The sequence below is a fragment of the Rhagoletis zephyria genome, unplaced genomic scaffold, assembly GCF_001687245.7.
Source record: "Rhagoletis zephyria isolate East Lansing unplaced genomic scaffold, Rhagoletis_zephyria_1.1 Rzeph_scaffold_00118, whole genome shotgun sequence".
Classification (NCBI taxonomy): Eukaryota; Metazoa; Arthropoda; class Insecta; order Diptera; family Tephritidae; genus Rhagoletis; species Rhagoletis zephyria.
Genome location: NW_016157202.1, coordinates 371,674 through 390,014, shown reverse-complemented (window position 1 = coordinate 390,014; position 18,341 = coordinate 371,674). Strand labels below are relative to the sequence as shown.

The window sequence follows — 18,341 nt, the reverse complement described above, 5'->3', positions numbered from 1 at the left end:
CTTGTCCTTTTCTAGCTCGCGCATTTCATAATAATAACGTTTCCCCTGACAAAGCTTTAAAGGGTAGAGAATGTGCCTTTTTTGCCTTACAAGAGTGTGGCATTTTAAGTAACGAACACCAAATTTTTTCACCGTTTGCCTTTATTTTAGAATCGAACGCGAAAAGAGAATTGAGCAATTAAAAGGCGATATTTTTCGGTAGAAACGAAAACATCATAAATTTTAGCAAAATTTTTTTTTCAATAGCACAATTTTCCAGTATTTTTTTATTGTTCAATAAATGACTATAAGTGACCATAGGGTCAAGCTGCAGCGATGGTATTTTCTGGGATAGTAGTGTAGAGTTCTAGCTTTAATTAAGACCTAAGTGAAAGGTTCTATCACCTTTCGTTTCTTTGCTAGATCTTCTCAAATATTGCAAAAAACATTACAATTTGACCGCGTTTTTCTCAAAATCTAGATATGATGGAAACTTTTTGCTTACGGATTCGCAATCAGCACAAAAAAGTGTATCAAAAGCAGCTTTAATATTTTCCACATAAAAATCAGTGTTGCCCTGTGTAATAAGGTGTAAGTTTCCATAGGCTAAGAATTCGCGTCGATTTTCGTTTTTTTGTTATTATTTTCTTCCATAAAAAAAGAAATTGTCTAGCATAGTAACTTTTCAAACTAGAATATTGTTGTTTTTTGAATTTTTCTAATTTTTGTTCAAAGTGATTTTGTGAAATTTGGATTTACATGGCTTTGTTACCTAGACATATCTTTTTGTCTCGGGGTGTAAAACGTAACACATAATACCAGGAATTTCTTTATTTTATTGGAAAATTTTTTTAAAAAATGCAGTACTGTAAAAAGTGCTTTTATTTTTAAATGGAGATACTGTGAAGCTGGATTTTTTTCGCAGTAATATACTGGTTTTTGTCTGAAAAAACATACGAGCTTATGTGTACTGTATACATAGTGAGAATAAATTGAAAACTTTAAACTCCTAATCAGTAATAACGCTTTTTGAGTTGTGACAGCCTTTGAATGTGCGACATTTTTGTACATATTTTCTATATAAAATAAGTACATACATATAACCAGTTAATTTATTTTAGGTTCCAAATATGCACTGTTATCGCTTAAAGTGGCTATTGCGAAACTTATAAAAAAATTTCGATTTACCACTGAGTTTGACTATAAGGACCTACAATTTGTGGAAAATATAACAATTAAACTAAAACAGATGCCACTTCTTAAAATACAGAAGCGATCAACGTAATCCCCACGGACCGATCTCTCTAAGTGTGCACATATATACATATCGCACACCATCTTCAAAAGAGGCACAACTCAAAAATCAGATCCGAAAATATAACTGCAATTAATATAAAAACATATTAAATAAAATGTCTTAAATGTATGACTTCAACTGGGTATTAGTATAATAAAAGCAGCAAAAATGTCTTATATATTATCTTTTTTTTAGTTTAAATGCGCCATTCCATTTTAAGTCGGACGGATTTCGTAAAAAGAATTATGTCATGTCTTCGATTCGCTTAAAAGTTTTTTTGTGCATTCTATGCATGAATTAAGCTAACACGTGTTCGAAGAATTGTTTTCTTCTTTTTTTTCATCGGAGATATGATTTGTCAAAGTTTGAATTTTTTCTTGATTCTGACTAATCATGTACTTCTTCCAATCGTTATAGCTCGGGTTCTGCTCATTGCAGAGACTTCATCTTAACGTCATTTTAAAGCTAAAGCAACGGGCTTAACATTCCTGTATATAAGATGGTCAAGATTGTCCCAAAGCTAACTCAGCTATTAACAGTTGAACTTTTTGAAGTTGATTTGGAGTTGGAGACCAGTAAATTAGGGATTTAAAATTATACCAGCGGAATCCTAGTTTAATTCTCTAAACGTTGTTCAAAAAAAATGGGCGCTTTTGATGAACCATTTTTAAAATATTTTTCTCTATGACGATATGGTTTATTTTGTGAGAATCAACAATTTTTTGTAATTTGTTTTCGAAAACTTATGTTGAGATTAGGGATGTTTCGAATGTCCTATTTTTCACATTCACGAATGCGAATTCTCGGAATGCGAATGTGCGAATGCGAATGTTAGGAGTAACATTAGAAAGGCTATAATCAACTTAAGTCAACGTGTTTATTACTTAAAAATTGTGTAAATTATTACAACATTAAGCGAGTGCTTAATCTATAGTGCTTAAATCTAGTAGTAAAAGTTCAAAAGAGGTATATTATATTTCAAAAAAAGTAATTTTGCTGCCTTTTCTCCCATGAGGCGATGTCTTAGAGGCTCGTATATAAGGCCGGCTGCACTAAACAATTGCTCACTTGGAACGCTGGCGGGTAGAGCGCTCAAATATTTGCGTGTCAGATCTGTCAATTTGTCGTATTTTAGTTTAGTTTTCCACCAATCGAGAGGATTTTCACCGAGATGAGCTCGTTTTTCTTTAGGATATGCCTTCAATTGTGCTTTAATTTCACATTTTTTAATGTCTCCAAATTCTACATCCGAGCCTTCGCTTTCGACAAACCCCAAGATATGGGCGTGGCAATTGCAGGACTAAAGCTAGTAAAACGCAGATATTGCAGATTTCGGCAGAATCAAGTAACCCCATTTCAAAATATGAGGTTATTAAAAGGCATTCCGCTCTTAATAGGCCTTTCTCCACTGTATGTTGTTTATATTGTAAATGGTCGTTGAACTAAAATTTTTCGTCTGAGCAAATACTTTCGAGAACAAGTAGAATCGAGTATTCCTTAACGATACTTTGAGCAGCATCGAGTATTCTCTTCGATACTTTTAATGAGTACAGGCATCGAGTACATGGTGGTATCGAACACTAGGTATTTCGAAAACATTATGCATTCCACCATTGCCAAAGTGAAGCGATTTATTCTATTTGTTTTGATCAATTTCAGATCTGAGAAAATGTGCTCTGCAGCGGTAGAGCTGTGCGGCAAACATAACAAGTGAAAAATAAAAGAAGTTAGTTCGGAATATAAAAAGTAATTTAAAGCATTTTTTAGCTTGCTTACTTCAACGCAATCAACGTCCGTAATGTGTACATAGGCTCTTACCCACATACATTTTTGTATAAATATATATGTATTGTATGCACAAATTATTACTCTTCCTCTAATCATCTAGTGTTCAAGAGACTATTACCGAAATGGATACCTTATCTTGGCTTAACATGAGGGCACTGGTTTGGATGCTGGGCGACTATGAACAATACGAGAAATCTAAGGCTAATATCGGTAAATTCATAAACAATGTAAGACCAGTGTGCATATATTCAAAATTCTTAAAAATTCAAAAACACCTTACAGCTGAAATTTCAATTGCTGCAGAGCTCTTCCCAATACCTGTAAAAACTTTAAGCAGGCTCTGATGATAGGTAGAAGTAAAAAAGTTCTAGTAAAATTAAAATTTATTCACCAAAATGCTTTGAAACGTTAAAATCAATGCGAATTTATATAAGGTGTTATTGATTCTCCAAATGCAACAAATACTTGAATTTTGTTTTTGCTTTTAGCGGGCTTTTCTCATACAAAATTTTGGCAATAAACGCCACTCACAGCTGATGAAACAACTATTTACTACGTAAATTTAATGAATTTCTTGACAATTTAGGTTTATTTTAGTAACATTAGTCACTTTTAGCATGCGTGAGTTTGCATTTCGTCATTCAAATACCACAAACTGTTGACAGGGAATTTTTACTAGCAAGAGGTGTATTTTTCACTTGTATGTGTGCACAATGGTTAATACCCTTTTTAACAGCCTTTTATTAGCTTCACCTGTATGTTTGTATGTATGTATGTTTGTAACCGACTCCTTTGGACTTGATTTTGACCCACTTTAAACGGACAGATTTAATTCCCACTTTGTACACTTATCAAGAATCAGCGACAATATAATAATTTCATAAATTTATCTCATTATCCCGATTAGGATCGCCAGGATTAAATAATTTCCTCACGCAGCCTCTGTGTGAGAGCAAGTGAGACAACTACGCTGTCTGCGCATGCGTACCGTCTACTTACTTTCCGACTCGAGCACTCGGCTTATTAGTGTTAATACATTCTATCCCTATCAGTTGCACAGTTGGCCAAGTGGGCTAAGGCGCAATTCGTAGGCGCTAGACAACGAACTTACCAGACATGATTTCAAATCCTGTCTATGGCTGAAAATAAATCATGTCACCCTATCTTCCACTGCTTGACGGCGGTACTGATATTAATTGCAAAGATGAATTTGACAATACGCCACTTCTTTTAGCAGTAGAAAGTAATCAATAATATTCAAGGATTTTATTGAGCTTGAGGCCGGTTTTTTAATGAAAAACAATTGTGGAAGGACAACAATAATTTTAAAATGGTAGAAGTTATAGCTATTTCGGAGATCACCACATCTCCTCATCAGACTTCTTTCACTGGGATTCGATTCAACGAACCTAGCGGCCATAGCCAGTAGTCTGTTGTTGCTTTTTCCACTTTTTCCAAGTGTTTAGCCAACTACAGTCAAGCGCAGCATTTCCGCTGCTATTTACACTTGATCATGTGGTTCTTTTTTTGTTGGTTTTTTTGTTAGTAATTCTACTTTTAGAATGTTTGACTTTTAGGAGTACTCGTCCTTATGTTATTTGTTTTTTGTTACTTATAACAATAATATTCAACAATTTTATTGAGCTTGAGGCCAGTTTTTTAATGAAAAACAATTGTGGAAGGACAACAATAAATTTAAAATGGTAGAAGTTATAGCTATTTCGGAGATCACCACATTTCCTCATCAGACTTCTTTCACTGGGATTCGATTCAACGACCCTAGCGGCCATAGCCAGTAGTCTACCCAGTGAGCTCAGTTCGCCACGTAAACTGTTGATACTTTTTCCACTTGATAATGCGGTTGCTGTTTTTGTTGGTTAAGCCAACTACAATCAAGCGCAGCAATTCCGCTGCTATTTACACTTAATTATGTGGTTGTTGTTTTTGTGGTTTTTTTGTCAATAATTCTATTTTTAGAATGTTTAACTTTTAGGTCTGGTTATTTGTTTTTTGTTATTTATGGCCTTATATTCTACAATTTTATTGAGCTTGAGACCGCTTTTTTAATTAAAAACTATTGTGGAAGACCCACAATAATTTTAAGATGGTAAAATGAAAGAAGTCTGATGAGGAGATGTGGTGATTTTCGAAACATCTATAACTTCTGCCAGTAAAAAATTATTGTTGTCCTTTCACTAGAGTTTTTCATTTTTTTTTCCGAATTTGATACCAAACACCGGTTATATTCTTTTTTGTTTCACGCTTATAAAAAAAACGCATAACATAAAAATAATAATTACTATGTATTATTATTAGTAATGCGTAAACTGAGAATTTTTATAACCCATCGAACATGTGCAGATGTATATTAACACCTAGTTTGCTTAACGTCTGTTAGAATAGATCTTAACGAAAATGCACACCAAATTGCTTAGACTGATGAGGAAAACCTACTTAGCCATACCTGATTAACTGGCCTTGTATGCACGGGAAAATTCCAAAACAAATTAAGTAATCACCAAACCGGCTTCATCAAATTAAGCGTTAATGATTAAAAATAAATTCTTTTGAATCGCGGTTACGATTAACTGTTTAATAAGATTAACATCCGAATCCGAGTGAACTCGAATATATAGTTGCCAGCTTTGAATGCTGATTCGAAATCAGTTAGTGCAAAGGAAACAACAGACATTTATGTATGTCATTTTGCTCACGCTGCCCCATCAGGCGCAATGGCCGAGTGTGCAAAGCACTAGACTGCCAATTGACAGAGCCGAGTTCGAGTCCGAGTCGTGGGGCAGTGGAGATTTTTTTTAATTTAATTTTTGTTTATTTTTTTAATAAATATTTTTTTTTAGTTTACAAAAAAATGCACTAGCAGCCCACTGTGCAGAGAGCGGACACAATCCCGATTTTGAAGCTGTGAGCATATTACAGCAAGAACAACACTATAATAAACGTTTAACATTAGAAATGCTCCACATAATTAACACACCACCAAACAAGAGACTAAACTACAAAACGGACACAGAAAACTGCGCNGTATATGTTTATAAAGAAAAATTTGTCATCCATAGTCTTTAATTCTACTGACGCAGTCGGTAGGATCTGCGCAAAAGATCCTAAAACGAGTCTACATAAGTGAGGTTCTTTCGAAGCCACAATAATCGGAATAAACGAAATTATAAAAAAGATATTGAAAAAAAACTTGTTGTATCATAAAAATTCTTAAAAAGCAATAACTTAAGAAACCAAGTGTTGAGACTGAAAGACTTAAATAATTCACATGCAGAAACTTTATTAAAAAAAAAAAANCGAAGCTGCTGGACACCAGTGTTGCCAGAACTGTTTGGGCCGACCGGCTAGATTGGCAAAAAAAAGCGGCTAAAAACGGCTAAAATGTTTAAGTGAAATTTCACATGCTTTATTTAAATAAATCGCAAGAAACGAAAGACTAGTTAACACCATTAATTTATATCGAGTGTATATTCCTCATCATCAAATGAATCACTATTGTATATATCACCTGAATTCATTAATTTTAAGAGATCGTCATCTACAGTAAAATTATGNGGTGTTGAGTGCGGGAAAATGTAAAAAAAAATTGAAAATGTCCATTATCGTAAAGAGCAAAGAGTCTTAAACCTAGAAAAAGTAAAGTAAAAACTTGAATACAAATAGTTAAGTTTCTGCTAACAAGAGCACAGTAACTAAAATTAGCAAATGCAAAGCAAAAGAGTAAAGTCCCCTAATTTAGCCTCTCAATTCTATTTGGTTAAGTGCGAAAAACACTGTAAATAGCTAAATCCCTTTTCAGACACGTCAAGTCTTGCTTTCAAGTCTGCTCGGTTCGTTGGCGAAGGAGGTGAGCAGAGAGGAGAAAAGTACATTCGTCCCACCTCCTTCACCTACGCACGAGCAGACTTGAAATCAAGACTTGACGTGTCTGAAAGGGGTCTAAGCTTTTGCCTATGTTTAACAAACGTTGTATCGTAAAACTCGGCACGAAAACACGTGAAAAGAGAATACCTAAAAAAGAAATTTTTTTTGCCGACTACTAAAAGCACCGTAACTAAAATAAGCGTGTGCAAAGCAGAAAAGTACAGTGCCGTAATTCAGACTACCAATTCTGCTGAAGCTGAGCTCTGTACAAATACAAGAACAATAGTTTATGGAAGAAGAATTAGATGAATTAAGTACATTATTGGACTCAATCAATATAAGTGANCACTTGTAATATTAGTTCTAAACTGCACGACAAACGAGACGGAAGTCGTGGAGCTAAAATTTAATTAATGTATGTGTGTATTTATGTATGTTTTNGTACAAAGTATCAAACATATTCAGCCGTTCGATGGCGATCGAAACTATTTGGCACTGTATATGCATAGTATTGAAGCTATCATGCCACGGTCTCCCGTAATGTCAGAAGAAGGAAAAGCATTTTATTTAAATTGCGTAATACGAACACTGAGAGGCGCTGCATTAGATGTGGTCAAACGAGAACAACCGCCAGACTGGGCGACGTTAAGGCAGTTGCTAATCGCTGAGTTCAGGGAATACACGCCAGTTTCAACGCTTATATTAGAATAAGTAATATCAAATTTAAAAACAGCGTAAGATTATTGTGCGAAGAAATAAATACAGAAGTTTGTAGAGTTAAAGATGCAATTAAATTGAAAGACGAAAGATCAACGGAAATAAGGTCCCAAGGTTTCCCACCCTGGTGCGAAATAAAGTCAATTGACATTACTACCTTTTCAAAAGCGAAATTAAGGTGACAGGTAATAAGGTCAATGGAAATAAGGTCAATTGACTTTATTTCCCACCCTGGTGCGAAATAAAGTCAATTGACATTATTACCTTTTCAAAAGCGAAATAAAGTCAACAAAAATTTGGAAATAAAGTCATTGACGCTATTTCCTCATTCAAATGGAAATACCGTCAACAATGCTTAAACTATGTCGATTCATAGAAAAAAATGTTCTTGCAATAAACACTGCCCCGTAAGTGTTGGTTTTTAATAGATGTAAAAGGTTATTGCCAAATCCTCAGTGTTGTGATATTAATCCACACACAATCATGAACTACCACCAATTGATTATAATTAAAAAAATTTAAATTACGAATATGTAAAAACACGATGCGAAAAACTAAACGCCTGCGCACAGCTGGAATACGAGAAATATTTGAAGAAAGAGTGGAGAAATGATCCATAACTTGCAAAACATTTTTCGTTTCTACAAAAATAAAGCGAACACTATTAAACTGAAGAAACTGTCCATGTCCAAAACCCCCGGAGGAACACTGAAATAATTCTGTGTTTTAAATTAGCATATTTTGAACGAATTCGGAATGTCTAAGGTGGAAAAGAACCCAACCTTTCTATAAGGAAACAATTCTAGAAAAAGAATTTTCTTACACTGTATTTATGTCTCCGCCAGCAGTCATTTAAAAGCAGCTAAGGAGAACGACGACACTATTTATTAGATGGCACATTCAACGAGCCAATGTGCCAAAATGCGGGTATAAACAATTATTGATTATTTAATATCGGAACCGAGATCATATAAGTTAATTGATTGGTTTTCACACATTTTTGAAACACAAATTATATGCTATTTTTCTGCGGACAATTTGTTGCCCCAAAACACAGCAGAAATCTTCCAATCAGAGCTGCCAACTATCCTTAGTTATGGGGTGCCATATTGAGGATAAAAAAGTGCCAAAATGTGCCAAATAGAAAAATAAAAGTGCCAAAAAAGGTGTCATTCCTTTTAATTATTCACATTTAGCAATAAATAAAGCTACATTTTCCAAACAAAAGTGCAATGATAAAATAAGATAAACCAGTTGAATAGCCTTTATAAATTAGAAAATTTTAGTTGAGAAAAAGAAGTGCACGCAAAGGATTTCACAAAAATGTATTGAAATGTTATTTTTTTTACAAAAGTGCCATTTTGGCATTTTGTGCCAAATTGAAAAATTAAGTGCCATTTGAAGTAAAATAGGGACACATGGAACGGCTTGAGCCAAGTTGGCATCCCTGTTTTCAATAACTTACAAATATAACAATGTGAAATATCGAGAGCTTGAATTCATTAATACCCTCTATCTGCAATTTGCACAAAAACTAATTTGTGATTTTAGAAACCATCTGGGACTTATTACCTGTCGTTATATAAGGTAGCATTAATATCACTGATGACAGTTAAAGCTTAGGTGGATTTTTATATCAGAATCTCATCTTTGTGAAAAGTGTGCAGATAGAGGGTATTATTGAATATAAGTCCTCGATGTTTAAAATACATAAAAATTTTATTTCAACGTATACAAAAAATAATTCTACCTGCGTTACAGCACGGTGGGAGACGGGGAAGAGGGGCCGGGGGGCCGTGGCGTAGCGTGACGTGGAGTGGCGTACTGACGCGGGCCGCCGCGAAGCTAAGCAAATTTAATGTTTGAAAGAGAAATAATGTCAATGGATTTTATTTCGTTTTTAAAAAGGTAATAATGTCATTATTTCCGTTGATCTTATTACCTGTCACGAAGACATTTTTATATAACGAATTAGATCAAATAAGCCTGAAAACACTAAAGAGAGAATTGCCAAATTTTTTTAACTGCGTTCATAAATGCAAATCTTGCTACTGACCTTAAGTCAGCAATCAAAATATTAAAAGAAAATAATGTCTTTGAAGATGATAAAAAAACCTATAAAAATAATTCAGTTCAAAGAAATAACTTAAATTCAAAGTCACCACATTATATGAATAGCAATAGTAATAATGTAGAACATTTTGCAACTAATGTGAATCAATATCCACTCTATTCCAATCACAATAATTATTTTAGAAATGAACCATGTTTGAATCAGTGTAATGAATATAGCCATCGGCAAGCTAATTTGCAAAGTAATGATTTATCACAAGTCAAGCATACTCCTTTCAATTCTACTAACATTTATACTAAAAGAAACTTAATAATTCACATCAAACAAAGAACCAAGGTTCAAACCAGTCTCGACTCAAACGTTTTGGTTATCCTGAACCAATGCAACTAGATCCATCAAATTTTCACTTAACAGCCTCGGAGGACTACCTACAATCGAACTGACATTAAATAATAAAGTTTTAGATTCTTAGTTGATACAGGCTCGTCTGTTAGCTTAATAAAACCTGGAATGTTTAACGAAAAGGTCATAAATGTTGAGCAAATAACATTAACAACAGCGACAGGAAAGATGTGCCTGGACGAAGTTCAAGAACTGTTTAGCGCCGAACACATGGTAAAGTTAACATTTTTCGTTTACAATTTTTCTAGTAATTATGACGCTCTGCTCGGCTTTAATATACTTAAGCTCCTCAAATCTAAAAACGCCCTTGAAAATGGAATAATATACATGAACGGCGTTTGTTATAAATTTTTGAACAATAAATTCGTAGGTGAAAATTTTGATAATTCCCTTCCAGAATTAAACATAAACGAAAATAGTAACAGTAAAAATAGTAAATTTAGACTTGATCACCTAAACTCGGAAGAATTAAACAAATTAGGAAAACTTTTGGATAAATTTAAAAACATTTTTTATAAGGAAGGGGACAAACTCACCTTCACTCATAAAATAAAACATAGAATGAAAACTGTTCACGAAGATCCAATCTACGTAAAATCTTATAGGTATCCGGAAATTCACAAAGAAAAAGTAGACAAACAGATAAAAGAAATGTTTGAACAACAAATCATTTCACAAAGCGATTCTCCATATTCCGCACCGATTTGGGTGGTGCCAAAGAAGTCTGATGCTTCAAGAAAAGAGAAATGGAGAATTGTTGTTGACTTCCGTAAGCTTAACACTATTACAATCGATGACCGTATCCTATCCCGAACATGGATGAAATTCTCGAAAAATTAGGTAGGTGTATGTATTTTTCCACAATAGACTTGGCGCAAGGCTTCCACCAAATTGAAATGGATCCCGCAGATAGGAAAAAAGCAGCTTTTTCTATTCAAAGCGGACATTTTGAGTTTTTAAGAATGCCATTTGGACTTAAAAACACCAGCCACCTTCCAAAGGCTGATGAACACAGTCTTAGATGGGTTAATAGGGAAAGACTGTATTGTTTAGTTAGACGACATCGTAATTTTTAGTACGTCAGTAACACATAGAATCGCTAGACAGAGTTTTTTCGAGATTGTGTGAAGCAAATCTAAAAGTTCAGATGGATAAAAGTGAGTTTTTCAAAAGGGAAACTGAATTTCTCGGCCATGTTGTAAAGCAATTTTAAATTATCCCATTCCTAAAACGGAAAAGGAAATAAAACAATTTCTTGGTTTGGCGGGATTTTATCGCAAATTCATCCGAAACTTTTCTGACTAATCTTTGACTAACTGTTCAAATAAAGGCAATAAAATAAATAGCGCAGATAAGAAATATGTGGAAGCTATAAACACTATAAAAATCTTGATAACGAATGATCCCATTCTGACATACCCAAACTATCACCCCTATTCCAAATAAATGGCGAAAAATGAATTCGCCCGGAATTCATTTTCCACCTGGAACGGAATATCGTATCATGAACTCTGGGCGAAAATTGTTTCACTTCGAAACATATCCCTGCAGGGAGTGACGTTAGCTTATACCTAACTTTAGTCTGTTTACGCGAACACTAGTGCTAACTATTAACTGTGTATTTTGTTCGAAAAAAGCTAACTACTTTTGTGGGGCGATGGCCGCAAAAAAGTCAGACCTGGATACCTCTGCATTACATGTCAACTAACTTGTAACTAACTACTTTTGGACATAAAATATCAATAAGAAAAACAAAATATTTTTTTGTTTTTTTACTTTTTTATTTACTTATTTATTTACTTTATTTTATTACATTTCATATTTGTTTACATATTCTGCTCTGGGTGGCCCCATATTCGAACACCGTCAGACATAACTTCAAAATGATAGTATAAAATTTCGATCTTCCTTTATTGTCCTGAATATGAAAAAGAATCTGCGAAGCTCAGAAAAAAAGTGTATATTGAAAGTAATTTTTGTATGNCGTCTGCATGACTCCTGCACGACTTTACAATTCACTTTAAGTTGGTTTTGTCATAGCTATTTAAAAGTGAGGTATTAATCGAAATATCGCCAAAAAGCTAACTATAAGTTGGTTAGTTTTAACAATTGATAATTTTTCACTGCAGGGATGTTACAATTCGAACATCAACAGCTGTTCTTACAAAAGCTGATATTTGCCAACAGTACGCATAATTATACTTTAAATAAGTTTTGATAGTTTTTATTAATATTGGAGTTGTATTAAACAAAAATGTTTCGCATAGCTTTACGCTCACTAATTGAAGAAAGTAGAGAAGTGGAAAATGGTCAAATCGAAAGAATAATTCGCCGGAACTTAAGAGATCGCTGTAATCCTTTGGATTTACCAAATGAATTGTAAAATTTGTTAGTTTACTTATGTAGGTATTTATTAATCTAAAGATATTGTTTATAGGTTTGTGCAGCACTATAGGGTAAATAAATCCGTATTTATTTATCTGTTAGATGAGCTAAAGTTGGCATTGCCAAAAGGCAGAAAAGCATTTGCTATATGCGGCGTGCTTGAGGTTTTTTGCTGAAGGAGGGTACCAAAAAGGAATTGCTCGGGATAGAGAAATTTCATTGGGACAGTCTTCTTTCAGCAAGGTGTTAGCAGAGGTATTGGACGCACTTCAACGTAAATTGTGTCCAAAATAGATAAAATGGCCTACACGTGAGGAGAGAAGAGAAATTTCTCAAAATTTTTATACGAAGTACAGGATACCCGGGGTCATTGGATGTGTTGACGGGACACATGTTGGCATTATTGCTCCAGAACAAAATAAGCATTTATATTATAACCGAAAAGGATTTTACAGTTTAAACTTCATGATCGTAAGTTTTGATTTTCTTTTGCTTACATATATGCATTTTAATCTTATTAATTTAAACTTTTATTTTAAGGTATGCGACGATGAACAAACGTCGTAGTATCAGTCGACCGCGAACAACGAAGAGTTCCTGAAGATGACCTCAGATTGAGGTCGAAATATCGACAGTAAAAATTATTGAACTAAAACCTGTGGTTTATGTTTTCTCTGGGCCTCGAGCTTATCAAATAAAAATTATATTTAAAAATCTTTATTCAGAATTTCTAGAAAATGGGGTTGGGGTGAGGTGGGTGTTGCGGATTTTCTTCCGTATAAAAATAGATGTTGCTATGGAAGAAAACGCGCAACACCCTCAAAAAAAAATTCTAAAAAATCAACAGTAATTTCTAGCGACTTACACTTGCACTTTGTTTCACTCAAATTGAACAGGCTACAAAACTGCGTACTCGAAAATTTTCTAGAAATTCTGAATAAAGATTTTTAAATGTTTATTAAAATTGTTTGAATTTTTGTGAACTTTATATAAAGTCTGAAACTTTGATTTGTTTGATTTCAGTTATAGAATGAACTNGTCTGAAACTTTGATTTATTTGATTTCTGTTATAGAATGAACTATGTATATTTTCATAAATAATTAATGAAACAAATTTTGCATGAATTTTGTGAATTTCATATTACAATAAGGTGTACACTTACATTTGACACCGACGGTATACGCACATTATTATTTAGAATTTTTCCAATTTCATTTCTTCTATTTTTTCCATTGCGGCATTATGTCGCTTCTGCTAATGCTTGATGTTTTAAATCATTACTGGACTTTTTTATTTTCAATTCTTCCTTTTTCAAATCGTTTGCACGTTCAAGTGCATGATATGTTCTCTTAAACATCATTAGTTCTTCTTTATTATGCTGCTTTATTTCAACAACAGCCTCTGAAATTGTAGCACACAATTTTTCTTGATTTTCCAGCTCTTTTTCGACTGATTCATCGACGAATTTAGGCTTTTTGCGTTTAGGGCAAGATGATGATAACGTACTTTCAAGACCTACAGAGGCGGAACATTCGTTTGCTTCTGCTGACGATGACTGAATGCTGTCATTTAAATTTTGAGTTTCGTTAACATTGAATTCACTGATTGAAAATCCGAAATCGGATCCATCCTCAACGCCCTCGACCGCCTCATTTCCACCAATCAACTGAAAAATAGCTTCCTCAGTAGGAGACAAAGGTTAGGTCCACCACCTGTGGCTCTACTTTGCTGAAGATTTTGTGCGCATTTTTTTCTAACGTAGCGCTTTTGGTCATTCCACACCTGATTTGAGTTTGCAAAAGTTTGCATTAATTTAGAGCCAGTTTTCCAGTACACGGCTGTAGTTTAAACTTAGTTTAAAAGCTCGAACTAGCTGGTTTAAACTAAAATTATCCAATCAAATGTCAGACAGCTTTAAAATATGAACGTAGTTTACGCGATCTAAGTTTAAACTGGCATTGAAAACTGACCCCTAGAAACGTATAACATTGGGCCGTATGCATAAAACCTAAGCAAATGCTTTTGCTTAAAATTTCAGACCTTTTACTCGATTTTTTCAAACAAATTTAAGTGAAAGGTATGAAATTTTAAGTAAAAGCCATTGCTTATTTTTTATGCATACGGCCCATTGTCTTGTTGTTTTTACCTTTTTCCACTCCATAATGAATTTGGTGGGCGGTCCAGCACTATTTAGTGCATCATGGACTTCTTTCCAAAATGCAGCTACTCGATACTTGTTCTGCTTTGTGTAATTTCGCGCAATGTGGGGATTTTGGGTCATTTTGTTTAGTAGCAGCTCCGACTGCATTTTGTTCACTGTTTTCGACCTTAAAATTTACATATTCAAATCAGAATCGTATTTATTTGTTTGAAATACTTACATTTTACTTCCAATTTTCTTATTCCGCCTACAAGAAACAGGTGAGCAAGAAATGATGAAATGTCAAAAATTCCGCCAAAAAGTTTCTATTCACAGTAAGGCGAAAAGTTTCGAACATGCGAAAAATGTGGGGCGAAAACATTCACGATAGGTTAGAAGCGAAAAGTGAAATAATCCAGGCGAAAATTTTATTCAGAATAGGGGTGTATGAAAAGCTATTTACATTGACCACTGATGCGTCAAATGTGGCGTTAGGGGCAGTGCTAAATTAACAAGGACATTCCATTTGCTTTGCTAGCCGCACAGTCAACGAACACGAGTTGCACTACTCAACCAGTGAGAAAGAGCTTTTGGCCATGGAATGGGCCACAAAGTATTTTAGACCTTATTTGTATGAAAGAAAGTTTTTTAATAAATAGTGACCATAGACCATTGCAATGGCTCCACAATCTAAGGGAACAAAATTCCAAATTGCAAAGATGGAAGATTCGGCGTAATGAGTACGATTTCGATGTAAAATATATATCAGGCAAGGAAAATCACGTGGCAGACGCACTATCTCGTATCAAAATCAAATAGTGACATTTTAATGAAGAATCTGAGTCTAGCATAGATACTATTCATTCCGCCGATGAAGATACTGAAAGCTTCATTAAGATCACCGAACGGTCATTGAATGTATTTAAAAATCAAATAAAAGTAATTAGAGATTGTAAAAATTCTACTACAGTATTAAAAATTTTTTCCAATAACCTAACCGTAATAACTTACAAAGAACTAACTATCGACTATATTAAACAAATCATTAAAACTTATTTACTAAAAAATAATACAACAATATTTATGCCTAACGATAACGATTTTTTACAATTTCAAAACGTTTATAAGACATTAATAGTAACAAGTCGTAACAAGATTTATCGGTGTACAAAAGAATTGGAAAATACTACAGATTTTGCGAACTTTAAAAGTAAAGTATTTGAAATTCATTTCAGTGGCCTTCACCAAGGCATAGAAAAAGTTGCAAAATGCTTTAAATTACAATACTACTACCCTAATTATCTTAAGGAAATTACTAAAATAATAAATGAATGTTAACTGTGTAATCATTGTAAAAATGATCATGTTTCTAACAGGTTGCCATTCAAAATTACACCACCAATTTACGAATTTCGAGAAAAATTTATTGTGGATTTTTGGAAATGGAATAATGAAAGTTATTTAACTTGTATCGATTTATTCTCTAAGTTTGCTATGGTTGAACAAGTTAAAGCATTAAACTGGTTGGAAACGAAAAAAAGCCTTGCTTAAAATTTTTAATTGTATGCCCCCTCCAAAAACCTTAAAAATTGACCAGGATCAAGGCATAAATAATGTAAATATTAAGCAATGGTATAATTTATTAAATGGAAGTAACCACTGGTAAAACTGGTATTGGTGACATTGAGCGCTTGCATAAAACTCTAAATGAAAAACTTAGAATAATCAATACCTCAGGTGATAAAGAGCTAAAGTATTTAGAAATTGAACAAGCACTCTATACATATAACCACTATACCACCAATGAAATTCCATATACAATTTTTTTTAAGAAAGAGTCACATAAACATGATCCCCAAATTATTAAAGAACGAAGGATCAATAACGTAAATAAAAACGGGCAAGAAAAAGATATTGACACAAATTTTGTAAATGCAGAAGTTTCGAGAAAGCGATTAGATAAAATGAGTAATCCATACAAAAAAGTTAGTCTCATCCAAACTGAAGAGGATGGAGAACATCATATTGTTAAATTTGAAAGCCAAAATGTAAGAAAATATAAAAACCAATTTAAAAGAAATAAATAAAATTAAAAAAAAAAACTTTTTAATATACAACGCTTTTATAAATGGACTAAAAAGTAGAGAATAATATTTCTCAGTCCCACGGAATTTGTTTTGATAACTTTTGATTTTGAAATTTTAGCAAAAGTTCATTATAAACAATTAATGACATTGAAAACGAAAAACGTGGTACAAAGCATTGGATTTCATTGACAATTGTCAAACTACATAACATTCTACAGCGAAAGTACAAATTTGAGATCGATTTTAAGCGGTCATTATTCATATGCCCACATACATACAAGTGTTACTTTTCATATCAATTCAAGTGTATTACATGCGCCCCACGCTTTTCATTTTCAATTTCATTAATTGTTTATAATGACTTTTGCTAAAATTTCAAAATCAAAAGCTATCAAAATAAATTCTGTGGGACTGAGAAATATTATTTTCTAATTTTAATCCATTTATAAAAGCGTTGTACATTAAAAAGTGTTTTTTTTTTAATTTGTTTTATACTTTTTAGTCTTGTCTGTACAAAATTTTGAAATAAATATAAAAATAATTCAACTTGCAGTGAAAGAGAACAGAAGACTATGCAATCACAATGATGTTTGCTCACATTTAGTATAAACATACATACATATGTACATACATACATATAGCCGCAGTTTATTTCAGGTGCAATCCCGTATTCCTCGGACTAAAACTAGTAAAACTGTCAAAAAATAAAAATTCTCTCAGAGCGAGAGAGTAACATAGGAAGGTAGGGGATCGCTTTCTAGTGAAAAATGGTAACTTCTGTCAACTTCAACATAACATCCAAATTTTGGTTGTAAATTTTTGTTTATTTTATACCTAAAAGCACTCAGCTCACACATATAAATAACCAAAAATACTTTCAAATTTATTATAATCCACTTGAACAAGTAATGAAATACTTTTCAGCATATATTAGCAGAGTGCACCTTTCTTTTGTTTACAATTGGGTTGCCAAACACACTACAGCTGATCGTTTGACACATTTACCATAACTTGCCAGCAAAAAATCTTCGGACTAAAACTGGTAACTTCTGACAGAGAGAGGACCTTATTTACTCTCTTTTTTGTCCTCTCAATAGTCAGAGAACCGAGTACGGTATCGATCTCCAGTAAAATCTGACTGATTCTGACTATTCTGACTAGAAATGGCGTGTCGTCCATTTCCGCTGTGACGTATATAAATAGTGCATATATTTAGGCGCAATATTTAACTTCTTCTGGCGGGGCGACATCTAGAGTCTTCTAATTATATCTCTTTGATAAGATTCCTACAACGAGGTTGATATCTAGACTAGGTTGATATCTAGAATTTTCCATAAATAGCTTTGCTACATTTATAGTAGGTGCATTGTTTTGCAACCGAGCTACAAAATAACACTCGCTTAAATGACGAAATACACGCAAAGCAACAACACAAACTCGGCTATTTATTCGAGCTCAGCCAGGTCGGTTAAAAAATACGCGACCTGAAGGCTAATGTTGGTAAGTGAAAAAACTGCTCTATTGTAAATTGTTTATGGGAAAGTGGAGAGGGAAATTTTTGCTTCCTTTTATACGTGACTTATGTTTTA

At 33.5% G+C, this 18,341-nt stretch overlaps 1 protein-coding gene across 1 annotated transcript in view; it reads left to right on the top strand.

Moving 5' to 3' along the window:
* Positions 1–1,348, top strand: part of Cyp313a4 (Cytochrome P450 313a4) — a 44,417-nt gene extending 43,069 nt beyond the window's left edge. Inside the window, exon 5 of the mRNA XM_017634994.1 lies at positions 1,101–1,348. Within this exon, the coding sequence (XP_017490483.1) occupies positions 1,101–1,264 (164 nt within the window). The 3' untranslated portion in view covers positions 1,265–1,348. The remainder of the gene's footprint in view (positions 1–1,100) is intronic.
* Positions 1,349–18,341: the final 16,993 nt, after the last annotated feature.